The sequence below is a fragment of the Saccopteryx leptura genome, chromosome 4 (genome assembly GCF_036850995.1).
Source record: "Saccopteryx leptura isolate mSacLep1 chromosome 4, mSacLep1_pri_phased_curated, whole genome shotgun sequence".
Lineage (NCBI taxonomy): Eukaryota > Metazoa > Chordata > Mammalia > Chiroptera > Emballonuridae > Saccopteryx > Saccopteryx leptura.
In genome coordinates this window covers 98785963-98800272 of record NC_089506.1, presented here as the reverse complement: position 1 = coordinate 98800272, position 14310 = coordinate 98785963, and the positions used below count along the sequence as shown (strand labels likewise).

The 14310-nt window shown below is 38.5% G+C and overlaps 1 protein-coding gene across 2 annotated transcripts in view; it reads left to right on the top strand.

Moving 5' to 3' along the window:
• The first annotated feature begins 2792 nt into the window (after window positions 1-2792).
• MTRF1 (mitochondrial translation release factor 1) overlaps window positions 2793-14310 on the top strand; it is a 44665-nt gene continuing 33147 nt past the window's right edge. Inside the window, exons 1-5 of one of the 2 annotated variants that reach the window (XM_066383710.1) lie at window positions 2793-3051; window positions 5747-6172; window positions 10318-10409; window positions 11750-11831; window positions 12593-12700. In XM_066383710.1, coding sequence (XP_066239807.1) covers window positions 5755-6172; window positions 10318-10409; window positions 11750-11831; window positions 12593-12700 — 700 coding nt within the window. In that variant the 5' untranslated portion in view covers window positions 2793-3051; window positions 5747-5754. Of the gene's footprint in view, window positions 3052-3443; window positions 3556-5746; window positions 6173-10317; window positions 10410-11749; window positions 11832-12592; window positions 12701-14310 lie in introns of those variants that run through there. The other variant, XM_066383711.1, reaches the window with a different exon arrangement.

Sequence of the window (14310 nt, the reverse complement as noted above, 5' to 3'; positions counted from 1 at the left end):
TGATGCTTCTCATCTCTCCGTTTCTGTCTGTCCCTGTCTATCCCTCTCTTTCTGACTCTCTCTTTAAAAAAAAAGAAAGAAAGAAAGAAAAAAAAACTAGAAGAAGTTATTTAACTTCATGAAGTGGTTCAACAGTAATAACTTCCCTGAGGCTTTTTCAACCAAACAATAAAGAATGACTATTTTTCTTTTATAAAACCTTTCTTGTTCACACTTAATACTCATCATAGGCCTGGCCAGATAGCTTGGTTAGTTAGAGCTTCATCCTGAATCACAGAGGTTGCCGATTCGATCCCCAGTCAGGGCACATACAGGAATAGATCAATGTTTCTCTCTCTCTCTCTCTCTCTCTCTCGAATTAATAAAATAAACATAAAAAAATAATAATACTGCCTGACCAGGTGGTGATGCAGTAGATAGAGTGTTAGCTTGGGATATTGTGGACCCAGGTTCAAAATCCTGACCAGGCGGTGGCGCTGTGGATAGAGCGTTGGACTGGGATGCGGAAGGACCCAGGTTCGAGACCCCGAGGTCGCCAGCTTGAGCACAGGCTCATCTGGTTTGATTAAAAAAAAAAAAAAGCTCACCAGCTTGGACCCAAGTTCGCTGGCTCGAGCAAGGGGTTAGTCGCTCTGCTGAAGGCCCGCAGTCAAGGCACATATGAGAAAGCAATCAATGAACTAAGGTGTCCCAAAGTGCAACGAAAAACTAATGATTGATGCTTCTCATCTCTCCATTCCTGTCTGTCTGTCCCTGTCTATCTGTCTCTGTAAAAAAAAAAAAAAATCCCAAGGTGGCCAGCTTGAACACGGGCTCACCTGGCTTGAGCAAGGGCTCATCTGGCTTGAGCGTGGGCTCACCCAGCTTGAGTAAGGGGTTGCTGGCTTGAACGTGGGATCACAGACATGACCAATGGTCGCTAGCTTGAGCAAGGGGGCACTGGCTCTGCTGGAGTTCCCCATCAAGGCACATATGAGAATGCAGTCAATAAACAGCTAGGGTACTACAACGAAGAATTGATGCTTCTCATCTCTCTCCCTTTGTGTCTGTCTGTCCCTATATGTCCCTCTCTCTGTCTATCTCTCTTACTAAAAATAAATAAATATAATAATGTTCATCACAAAACTTAAGGAAATCCAGAACACTATAAAGAGGAAATTATCTATAATTCAACCAGACTTTTAAATATATATGCATTACATGTGGTTTTTAAAAATGGAATACTTTGCTGAGTTTTTTTTTAAACATACTCTTTCAGTTAATAATATATTGTGGACACCTTTGCATTTATTAAATATAAATATACCACATTATTTTATTTCTTAAAAAACACGGAGGAGGAAGCAGTATTCGTAAGTATTTATAAGTACCAAACATAAACGTCTTTAGAGATTTTGTTAACTGTGGAATAATGATGCATAAAGTTTCATGTATATCTCAATAAATTTTTATATATGTATCTAGCCTGCTTGGGCTGCTATAACAAAATACCAGACTGGGTGGCTTAAACAGCAGAAATTTATTTTGGAGGCTGGACAATCCAAGATCAGGTGCTGACAAGGTATGTTTCATTCTGAAGCTTCCTGTCTTGGCTTGTAGGTAGTTACCATCTTGCTGTGTGCTCACATGACCTCTTTGCTTATGGGGGGGGGGGGGGGGGGAGGTGGAAGAGGGACAGAGAAAGACCATAGAAGCCTTTTGGTGTCTCTTCATATAAGGGCATCAATCCTATAAGGTCAGAGGCCCGCCTTTATGACCTTATTTAACCTTAATCACCTCCTTAAAGACCTTATCTCCTGTACAGTTACATTGAGATTAGCTTCAACATACTGAATCTGGGGATATGGGGAGTGGTGGTGGTGGTGGTGGTCACGATTCAGTTATAGCCATAAAGGTTATTTTTTTAAAGGAGAATAAAGCTTTACATACACTACTTATTTTATATATCTACACACACATAAAAGAAATGAAAGACTTTGTTCTGTAATTTAGGAGAATGACTTATATGGTCTTTTGGAATTTGTTCCCTCCTAGAACATGAGCTCCATGTGGGCAAAGATTGTTGTCTTTTCTATTCATTGCTGAATTCTCATGTCTAGAACAGTGAGAGGATCAGTACATAACTGGTGTACAATATTTAATGAATGATTGTTTTCTTTTCTTTTCTTTTTTCCAATAAGGGAGGCAGTATCAGAGCTTAGGAGCTATAGGTCTCTAAGACAGACTTATTTCCTTGATTGAATCTCTGCTCTATCACTTACTAGTTCTTTTACCTCGGACAAGTTACTTAAGCTCCCTGTGTTTTCTCTTATTCAAAATAAGTATTCTAGATATTTTCTTAGGCAACAGAAGCTGAAAGCACAGCTATTAACATGCAGAATCCCCTAAAATTTTGAATGATGAAAAGGGGTTCTCATAAAAGAAACGAAGGAATCACTACTTTAGGGGGCCCATGTATACTGCTCACAAAAACTAGGGGATATTTCTAAATGAATACGAAGCGATAAAAATATCCCCTAATTTTTGTGACCAGTATATAAGAAAATTCTTGTAATTTTACGTTAATATATTATAAATTGTAGAATATCTCTATTCTAGGTTTGTCTGAACGTGAAAACCAAAGCTTCACTGTTCGCACAGAGGGTGAGGGCGGGGCGCCTATCCGGAGATAAACTACAAGTCCCAGGATTCCTAGGTGGGTGCTACTGGGAACTGTAGTACATTCTACACTCCCGCCTCCCGCCTCGAGTCTCCGCCCCTCCACGCCCCTTCCGCCACCTCTCGCCTCGCAACTCAGTCTCGGTAGACGGTGGAGAGTTTCTCTCGCTTTGTCATTTTTTTTCTCTTTTATTACCTCGTTGTTTCAACGCACGCCCGAACACGACTCCTCTGGAGAAGTGTCAAGAGGAAGGTGGAGCCAGGCATCAAGTATTAACCCGGAAGGAGTGACCCAGAGAGATAAAGTGATTCCGAGCCTCCCCGGCTGAAATGTAGCGGGTTAGAGAAGGTTCCGACCTCAGTAAGAAAAGCTGACGTCTTTTCTTTTTTATTGTACGTACTCACGATTCATTTCTTTTTTTATAATCTTAAAAACCTTTTATTCTTTCTCTAGTTGATTTTCCATGTTCCTTCCTTAGGGATCGCTCCATAAACCGGGTTACACAGTATGGTTTACACGTGCTCATCTTGCCGGGCATTGGTGTCAAGTCTGGTATTCCGACGCTGAGAATTTCCCAGAGTGTCAGAGTAATTCTGTGGAGAAATCTTGCTGTGCTAGGAAAAATTTGAGAGTAGACGTCTTGCGTTTTTTCCCCCGCTTAACATTGAGGTTCATGACCTTGAGAGTTAAGTCATTCTCCTGTAGTTATTAAGATGGAAATTTTAGCTAGAAGTGTTCTAACAAAAATGTTTACCATCCTCTTGTTTTGTCCGTTTTCAGGTATACACCTCCTCTGATGTGCTTGAGACTGGATGTAGAGACACAGAAACTTCTGCTGGAGGACTGTAACATTTGTGGTTACTGGGCATAGATGTATTCCTCCACAGTCCTTTTCTGTATGTGAATCAGTATATTAAACTTCACTAGTAGAACCTTGCAGACTTTGAATATTTTAGAGACTATTCTGAATATTTTATTGGGCTAATAAATGACTGCACTTCCTAGCATAGTATGAACCCCAGAGACAGTGAAGGTTGATATTGATATAGTTCAACCTTAATTTCAACTTTGAACCACAGGATTTTAGGAGCAAAGTGTTTTTCTTAGAACCCTTTTTTAGTCACTGAAAGGATTGTGTACTTTTGTTAGCTCTTGATTATCTCTGTTAGAGGGGAGAAAAAAATAATTATTGTACACAGCCAATATCACCTAACTCGTAATTTTTTTTGAAGTAACCTTTTCTTCGTGGTTGTAAAAGTGTTACATGCTATAAGTATAGAAGAATTGAAAAACACTAAAGAAAAAATAGCAAGCAAAAGGTATCTGTAATCTCACAACTAAAAGTAATTTTCTTAACGTTTTGATACGTTTATTTTTTAGTTTTCTTTTTTCAAAGTATTCTTTACATTTTTTAATTCTATAATATATATATTGTGGAAATTCTTTGAAAATGTAATTGAGATTATATTGCTTTGTACAGTTGATCCTTGAACATTGCAGGGGTTGGGGTAACAATCCCCTCAGTCAAACATTTGCTTATAACTTTTGATTCCACAAAAACTTAATTACTGTCATCCCTGAATCTACGCATCGGATTGGTTCTAGGACCCCCATGGGTACCAAAATCTCAGACACTCAGTCCTTTATATGAAATAGTACAGACCAACACGTACAGTTGGCCCTCTGCCTCCACAGATGCCCAACAGCAGACTAAAAATCTGTTTTCAGCTGAGGTTGGGTGAATCTGCAGATTTGAAATTAGGGAATACAGAGGGCTGATTACATATATTCATTGAAAAATATCAGGGTGTAGGTGGACCTATGTAGTTCCTACCTGTGTGGTTCAAGGATCAACTGTAATTAGCACCGTTGTCTTTCTTTTTTTTAAACCAGAGCTTCTACTTTCTTAATTTTTTAATATTTGAAGTTTTCTTCCTGTAGGATTTCAGCTAAAAGGGAAGCATCTTTGAAGAGTGATTGTAGAATTGAAAATGGAAACACTGCCTGACCTGTGGTGGCGCAGTGAATAAAGCGTCGACCTGGAAATGCTGAGGTTGCTGGTTCAGAACCCTGGGCTTGCCTGGTCAAGGAACATATGGGAGATGATGCTTCCAGCTCCTCCCCCCCCCCCCCCCCCCCCCCCCGTCTCTCCTCTCTCTGTCTCTCCCTCTCCTCTCTAAAAATGAATTAAAAAAAAGAAAAGAAAAAGAAAATGGAAACACTGAGTTCTGGGTAGGGAACCTGCATTCTAGCATCAGCTCTGTCTCTGAGTAATCATTATTAGGTTACTTGACTTCCTTGGACATCTGGATACCTAAATTAAAGAATTAAACAAGAAAATTGTTACTACCATATTTTTTCGCTCCATAAGACACACCTAGGGTTTTACAGAGGAAAATAAGAAAAAAAATATTCTGTACCAAATGGTGTGTTAAAATATTTAATAAAATATACCACAATAATATTTCAACAATGTAAACTCAACAGCAGTATTAACAACCATTAGCACTGTTATTAACAAATGAGAAGCGACTTTAATGTTCAAATATTCTTCTAGTTGTCTAGAACCCACAGCAGCTAAAAAAAAATGAACATTCGCTCCATTAGACACACGGACATTTTCCCCTCCACTTTTGGGGGGGAAAAGTGTGTCTTATGGAGCAAAAAAATACAGTATTTACATCAAACTTTAGAAATCTATGAATATGTATGAACCACCAAAAGTTTTCATGATTATTTTATACCTTTCAATGCTTGTTCATCCACTCAATTCTAGATTCTGGATATGTTCTAGAAAATAGCTGATTTAACCCATTCTATTGCTATATTTATTGGTTATACTCCTAGTCATTTACCTTTGCTAATTATGTATGTTAAGTGGGTAGAAAACAGTGCTTTCTTAATACATTGTTTTCAGAGGTTTGAAGAATTCTTTTTGTGAGTTACAGAATTTGGAGACCAAGTCTGGAGCTGGCTGAGGCAGTGAACTCGTCAAGATTTCTTGAGGCTCCATTTAGCTTTATTATATCTGTGGATTTGATTTTTTTTTTTTTTTGGTACATATTGTGTTTGTTTATTATATTTCAGATGCCAAGATGAATCGTCACCTCTGTGTTTGGCTTTTTAGACATCTGTCTCCTCATGGTCACCACCAGTACCACATCCACCGCCTTTTACATCAATTTACACAGCTACATCTTGATACAAGGCTGTGGGTCTTTAGACAAGACGGGAATCACATTCTCCATCAGCTGTTAAATAAGAACTGGTCCAAGAGATACTGTCATCAAGACGCCAGGATGCTCTGGAAGCACAAAGCACTACGGAAATACATGGAGGAGCTGAATAAGGAGTTCCAAACACTTGATCAGTGTTTGCAGCATAGCTCTGTGAATCAGGAGGGCCAAAGGCCCTTGAATCAGAGACATGCTGAGCTGGCACCACTTGCAGCCATTTACCAAGAAATTCAGGAAGCCGAGCAAGCAATTAAAGAATTAGAATCAATGTGTAAAAGTAAGTAAAAGATGTGTGTGTGTACAAGGTTGCTTCTCCAAGTTCAAGTTTTATTAAACTTAGTCTTTAAAAAGCTTACAAGTAATGCCTGACCAGACGGTGGCACAGTGGATAGAGCATCGGACTGGGATGCTGAGGACCCAGGTTCGAGACCCCGAGGTCGCCAGCTTGAGCACGGGCTCATCTGGTTTGAGCAAAAAGCTCACCAGCTTGGACCCAAGGTCTCTGGCTCAAGCAAGGGGTTACTTGGTCTGCTGAAGGCCTGTGGTCAAGGCACATATGGGAGAGCAATCAATGAACAACTAAGATGTCGCAATGCGCAACGAAAAACTGGTGATTGATGCTTCTCATCTCTCCATTCCTGTCTATCTGTCCCTGTCTGTCCCTCACTCTGACTCTCTCTCTGTCTCTGTAAAAAAAAAAAAAAAATTAAAAAAAAAAAAAAGCTTACAAGTAATAAGCTCTACACTTGGAAAGTGCACTCTGGGTGTATGAAGTATTTCAGCGACTAAAGATCAACTACTGAGAGACTGAGCCCCTCAAGGTTTGCCAGGAAGTTTTTAGGGTCCAGTAGACTAAATGTTGACCTTTCCAGAAGCTTTAATTAATTAATTAATTTTTCAAAATTTATTGATTTTTAGAGGGAGAGAGAGAGGAAGGGAGAGAGAGAGAAACATCAATTTGTTGTTCCACTTATTTATGCTTTCATTGGTTGATTCTTGTATGTGCCCTGACGGGGGATTGAACCTGCAACATTGGTGTATCAGGATGATGCTCTAACCAATTGAGCTACATGACCAGGGCCAGAAGAAGCTTTACTTTATTGAACAGACCTTTACTGAGCACTACCCTACAGTGTACTACATACCAGGGACACAAAATTATACGTAGTTCCTATGCCATCAAAGGGCTTATATGATGTAGTATTATTTCATCACCCTTTAGCCATCTCATTCCAATCCTCCCTGCCCTACCAGCCCTAGACAACCACTAATCTACTTTCTGTCTGTAGATTTACTTATTTCAGGCATTTTATATAGATGGAATCATATAGCATGTTATCCTTTGTGACTGGCTTATTTCACTCAGTGTAATATTCTAAAGGTCATCTATGTCAGGGGTCGGGAACCTATGGCTCGTGAGCCAGATGTGGCTCTTTTGATGGCTGCATCTGGCTCGCAGACAAATCTTTAATAAAAAAAAAATGTTAAAAATATAAAACATTCTCATGTATTACAATCCATTCATTTCCTACTGCTCATGTTCATGGTTGCTGGTGGCTGGAGCCAATCACAGCTGTCCCCTGGGACAACACCAAATTTTTATTGTATAATACATAACGTACACGGGTCGTTGTATGACTCTCACAGAATTACAGTTTAAAATATGTGGTGTTTATGGCTCTCTCAGCCAAAAAGTTTCCTGACCCCTGATCTATGTCATAGCCTTGATCCATACTTCATTTTTTATTGCTGAATTATATTTCATGGTATGAGTAATACTGCATTTCATCTATCCATTCATCAGTTGATGGCTATTGATTCGTTTTCACTCTTTGATTATGAACAAATACTGCTGCGAACATTTGTGTACGCGTTTTTCTGTGGACATAGATTGCTGAGTTGTATCATAACTCTAACAGTTTGAGGAACTGTCAGACTGTTTTCCAAATGGTTGCATCCGTTTTCATTCTACCCCCAGTGTATGAAGATTCTAATTTCTCCACATCCTTACCAATCATTTTTATCTGCCCCATTGATTCTAGTGATCCTAGTAGGTGTGAATTGGTATCTCCTTGTGATTTTCATTTGACATTCCCTGCCTAATGAGTTGAGCATCTTTTTGTGTGCCTATTTGCTATGGAATCTTTGGATAAATGTTCAGATCCTTTGCCCATCGAGTTATTATTTTTTTATTATTTTATAAATTATCTTTTTATTATTGATTTGTAAGTGTACTTTTTATTAGTGAGAAAGTGTTCTTTATCAGATACAATATATGATTTGCAGAAAATTTTCTCCCATTCTATGGATTCTTCTTTGAAACAGCACACTTTTAAAGTTTGATAATGTCCACTCATCTTTTTATCCTATTATTGCTTGTGTTTTTGCTGTCATATCTATGAAACTATTGTATGATCTAGATCACAAAGGTTTATATCTTTGTTTTCTTGCAAGAGTTTTATATTTTTAGCCCTTACATTTAGGTCTTTGAGCTATTTGAGTTAATTTTGTATATGATGTGAAAAGTGTTGGTTTTTAAATTTTAGTATTTCTCTTTTTTCTTCTTCGTTTACAAGTAAAAGGAGGAAAGAGAGAGACAGACTCCTGCCTGTGACCAGACCAGGATCTACCTGGCAACCCCCACCTGGTGTCAGTGCTCTGCCCATCTGAGGCCATGCTTGCAACTGAGCTATTTTTAGCACCTGAGGCAGAGGCTCCGAAGCTGTCCTCAACACCCAGGGCTGATGCACTGGAACCAATTGAACCATAGCTCTGGGAGAGGAAGAGAGAGAGAGGAGGGGGAGGGGTGGAGAAGCCGATGGTTGCTTCTCCTGTGTACTTTGACTAGGAACTGAATTGGGGTCATCACATGCCAGGCCAACACTTTGCCATTGAGCCAACTAGCCACAGTATTTCTTAATATTGCTATTACCTTAACATTTTTTCTCCTAGGGGAATTTTTCACAATATGCAGAAGTTGAAAGAAAAGTATAATGGGCCTGACCAGGCGTTGGCACAGTGGATAGAGCATCGGACTGCAATGCAGAGGACCCAGGTTCAAGACCCCGAGGTTGCCACCTTGAGCACAGGCTCATCTGGTTTGAGCAAAGCTCACCAGCTTGGACCCAAGGTTGCTGGCTCCAGCAAGGGGTTACTCGGTCTGCTGAAGGCCCGTGGTCAAGGCACATATGAGAAAGCAATCAATGAACAACTAAGGTGTTACAATGTGCAACGAAAAACTAATGATTGATGCTTCTCATCTCTCCTTTCCTGTCTGTCTGTCCCTGTCTGTCCCTCTCTCTGACTCTCTCTCTGTCTCTGAAAAAAAGAAAAAAAAAGAAAAGCATAATGGACTGAACTGGGATTCAACATCCCAATTTTGATTCTGGCTTTTAGTTTCTAAACTTTCTTCTGTGCTCTAGCTTGTTTAATTAAGCCTTAGAAATGTTAAGCAATGTCAAATCCAGTCATAATTATACCTGTGAAGTCCTGGGTGTTCAAAGCCTTACATTTTCCTGCCTTCTGTTGGGGTCACCACAAATATCTCACCTAAGTTTAATGAGGCTTATTTTTTATTCTTTATAATAATGCCACTCAAATTTGTAATTAATTTTGGGAAAGTTCCTTGCACATAATAGGAGCTTACTGAATGGCTTTCTAAATTGAATTGACATAATTTCTTTCAACCTTGATTGTATCATGTGTGATATTAGATCAGATTAGACTTTCTAAACCCTCTTCTAGGTTTACAATTTTGCTATTTTATAATAAGAGTGATACGAACTACATTTACTCTACAAAAATAGAGGCTTTCATGCTAGATTACTCACAGTGTGCTATAATGGTTGTCACCTTTTAGAAAAGAAGTGGTCACTCCTGTTCACTCTAAAACTTACCTTATTTCGGTTTATATTTAATTAGCCGGTCCCTTTTTAGACCTGTTTGCTTCATCACTGATTTCTGTAATTACTTACAGACGTTCAGTCACAAGCTTCGGGCAGGATCATGCTTCTTTTCACACTGGATTTTTTGGACATACTTTACAAATACTTGTTTATTGATGTTCTCTAAGTTACTCAACCTTTTTTGAGCCGTGGCACATTTTTACATTTACAAAATCCTGGGCACACCACCTACCAAAATGACACAAAATGACCCTCTAACACAGTACATATTATACATATAGTTAATAATATAGTTTCTAAATGTATTTATACTCACACCTGACCATGTCTCATGGCACACTAGTATGCCGCGGCACACTGGTTGAAAAACACTGCAAGTATTTCAGCTGTTCTTTTGTCTAATCCCTTGTCTTCACAAGTAAAATAAAGCTTAGTTGGCAAAGATTAGGTATCTATTTAAGAGTTTCCCTGTGAGTATTTAAAAACTTTTACCATAATTATTGTTGTTGGTTTGTAGGTTTAAATAAACAAGATGAAAAGCAGTTACAAGAACTTGCATTGGAAGAGAGGCAAACTATTGCTCAAAAAATCAGCGTATTATACAGGGAGGTATGTTTGAGGAGGTAAACTGATCTCAATGGTGTTAATATAAAGGAATACTGTTGCTATATTATGCATTGGTGCTAAAAGTACTTTCCACATACCATTACATTAAGTCTTCCCTTACAATAAGTGATTAGGCTAGGTTTCGCACTGTAATTTGCTACAGAGTGAGATTGAAGAGATTGTGATAGATATCAGATAATAAAACATTCCCCCACCTTCCAGCAGGAGTATTCTACAGTTGAATCTATTAACCTGCCAAGCAAGGGAATACATATTGATAAATTTAGTTCACCAACGGGAAGCATCAGGGGTTTTTAAGGGAGTGGTTCATGTGATTGTGTTAACTAAGGATTAAAAATTTGCCTTCTGGATAGAATGGAATGAATCCAGGGGTATAGAGACAGTTGGTTAACACAAATCTTTAGCTCCTTTCAGCTCAGTGGATGATTTGTCAAAAGTCACACGACTGCATGCCATTTTTCTTTCTGTTGTATTTGCCATCCTCCCGTTTTGGTCTTCCCTACTCTGGGAATAGAGTAGAGGAGCTTTCTGGGGGGTTTAAGGGAATGAGGTAGAGGTATCGGTCATTTTTGTCACTGATTGAACTAGCTAATCAAAGTAAGATGTCTTGACTGATATTTTCTAATATTCTTTCCCATAGACTAGATCATTTCTAGTCTATTTGAAAATTGACCGTAGAGAGTATCGTGACACATAGTTACTTTTATAGGAATAATAATAAAATTGCTTCCCTTTTCTTCCTAAGGGGAAAGTTGGTTACTGTCTTTATTAGGATGCCTCTTTTTTTCTTGTCACAGCTAAGAAACTATTTGAAACTTATCTTGGGAGTCCTCAACATACTCTTTAAACAAAGCAAGTCTGTTCAGAAGGCAGGGCATAGAGTGAGTGGTGTTTGCTATTATTTAAGGCAGGAGAGAATATGCAATTATGTAACATGAAGACTTTCAAGTTTTACTTCATTCACTAAATGAAAGAAGCTTCTGTTCAGAACTAAGAAGGGGCAAAATTTGAAGAAAATTGAATGGAACACTGGATTTTGATCTAAACTTCTGCATTTTAGAAAATTAAGATAGCCTGATAGCACTGTAGAGAACATCCTGACAAGTAACTTCATTGTTAACGTGAGTCGATCACTTAATTTAGATCTAATTAGGTCTACTTATTAAAACATTTTGGGAGTAGACCTCAATTGGATGCTATACGATTTTGTTAACTACTAATTTTTTTTAATGTTTGGGGGTCTTTTATCTAAGTTCAAGTAATAATAGTATTTATACCATGAAACATATACACATTAGTGCTTATAATTATTTTTTTTTTAGCTTTTCCAGAGTCTAGTGCCAAAGGAGAAATATGACAATACTGATGTTATTTTAGAGGTGACATCTGGAAGAACTACTGGAGGTCAGTAAAATAATTTTATTGTAAAGAATCTAAGGCCTGACCTATGGTGGCGCAGTGGGTAAAGCATTGACCTAGAACGCTGAGGTCACCGGTTCAAAACCCTGGGCTTGCCTGGTCAAGGCACATATGCAATTTGATGCTTCCTGCTCCTCCCCACCCCCACCTCTCTCCTCTCATCTCTCTCTAAAAATGAATAAAATCTAAAAAATAAAATAAGACTTTTCTTTAAAAATGAAAAAGAATCTAAGAAATACCTAAATTTTACTTTTTTTTTATTTGACACACTGTAGCTTTATTTTTTTTCAAGAGAGAGTGACAGGAAGGAAGAGAGACAAGAAGCATCAATTCTTCATTGTGTCACCTTGGTTGTTCATTGGCTGCTTTCTCATATGTGCCTTGATGGGGGCGGAGGGACAGGGGAGGTTGCTCCAGCAGAGCAAGTGACCCCTTGCTCAAGCCAGAGACCTTTGGGATCAAGGGAATGACCATAGGGTCATGTCTATGATTCTGCGCTTAAGCCAGCGACTCCATACTCAAGCTGGATGAACCCACACTCAGGTCTGCAACCATGGGGTTTCGAACCTAGGTCCTCAGCATCCCAGGCCGACACTCTATCCACTGCGCCACTGCCTGGTCAGGTGACACATTATAACTTTAAAAGTTTTACTTTTGAAGTAGTTACTCATTTCATAAGGGGCTATATTTAAGAATAGTTCTCTCAAAAATTTGTGCTGACTAAATATTTTTGTATTTTCTTATAGGTGATATCTGCCAACAATTTACCCGGGAAATATTTGACATGTACCAGAATTATTCAAGCTATAAGCACTGGAAATTTGAACTTCTGAATTATACACCTGCTGATTATGGTAGGGGTATTTGAGGTTTTATCTATAGATGATACTGAAAATTATTTTTCCTCTGAGCTTTATTAGATCCATGTTGTCCTATTGTTTTATGTTTTAATTTTTTATTGATTGATTGATTTTAGAGAGAGAAGAAGGAAGAGAGAGAAATACTGATTTGTTGTTCCACTTATTTATGCATTCATTAGCTGGTTCTTTTTTTTCCCATTAGTTGGTTCTTCTATATGCCCTGACTGAGGATCGAACCCACAACCTTAGCGTATCAAGACGACATTCTAATCAAAAATAGTATAGCCAGGGCTATACTATATTTTTAAACATTTGATCTGTATATAGTAAATACTGTGACATAGGCTTATCAATCATATGGCTTACTATAATAGAGTTTTGTTTTATGTGTATGTGGGGGATTTTTTGAGAGAGAGAGAGAGAGAGAGAGAGACATCAATTTGTTGTTCCACTTATCTATGCATTCATTGGTTGATTCCTGAATGTGCCCTGATCCGGAATCAAACCCACAATGGTGCATGGAGACACCATTCTATCCAACTGAACTACTTGGCCAGGGCACTATAGTAGAGTTTTTAACTGGGAGAGGACAGTGGGAGGGAGGAAGGGATATGCCCTCCTATGAAAGAATATCTGAGTAAGAGAAAATTTTCTTATGGAGGGTAGGTGTGTAACTTGCTTAGAACGACAACTGCTTTGTTGTTCAAAGCAAAACTATATTAAGGTTTTTACTCTATTGAACTTCATCACTTATGTGATATATACTGTACTTGGAAGGTTTATCAATTAGACTAAGTGGTTAATATGTTAGATTTTTATGGGAATGTGGAAAAAGTTAATCATTTGTTTTTATTTTCAAAAAGATTTCATGTAGTTGGGCTAATAAAAACTTATACAACATAAACAATAGCAAACAATGCTAGCCTTTAAACCTGCAAGTAGTTATTTTTCCCTTGTTCTTTTCATCCATCTGGAAGTAGTTGTCTGCTTGGTTATATACAGTGATACATTGTAGTAGACAGAGGGGGTCATGAATAATAAACCACAAACTATCAAAGTGGAAAAAGAATTAATGTAAGTTAAACAACCTAGGGAAATGGGAACCAGGAGTACAGCATAAGTAAATTGTATTGGCACAGATTTCAGAGACAGCCGCTGAGAGCAGAGGGAAGGAGCGACGCAGGCAGCACCGTGGTGGTGGGAGAGAGCTAGTCTGTGTAGGGCAGCGAGGAAGTCAGCTTACCACAGCCTGTTTCTGAGGGAAGTAATAGGAAATAGGCGTGAGTAGAGTTTGAACATCCTTGTAAGCTGAACAGGCTTTGATTGTTAGGGAATAAAAAGCTGTTGAAGATTTTAGTAATGAGAATGTGACTTGATGAATATATATTTTAAGATTATTTGGACACAATCTAAAGAATGGATTGAACAGGTTAGATTTAAGGCAACTGCAGAGAGGTTATTAGAGTGATCCAGATATGACTAAGCAGTAGAATTTGGAGTAGGGTGACATGTGAGACACTTTCAAAGGAAGAATGGACAAAGTTTGGTAACTGACTGGATACAAGAGGGGCCGTTGCTTGCCCGCTGTGTCCTGTGTGCAGTGT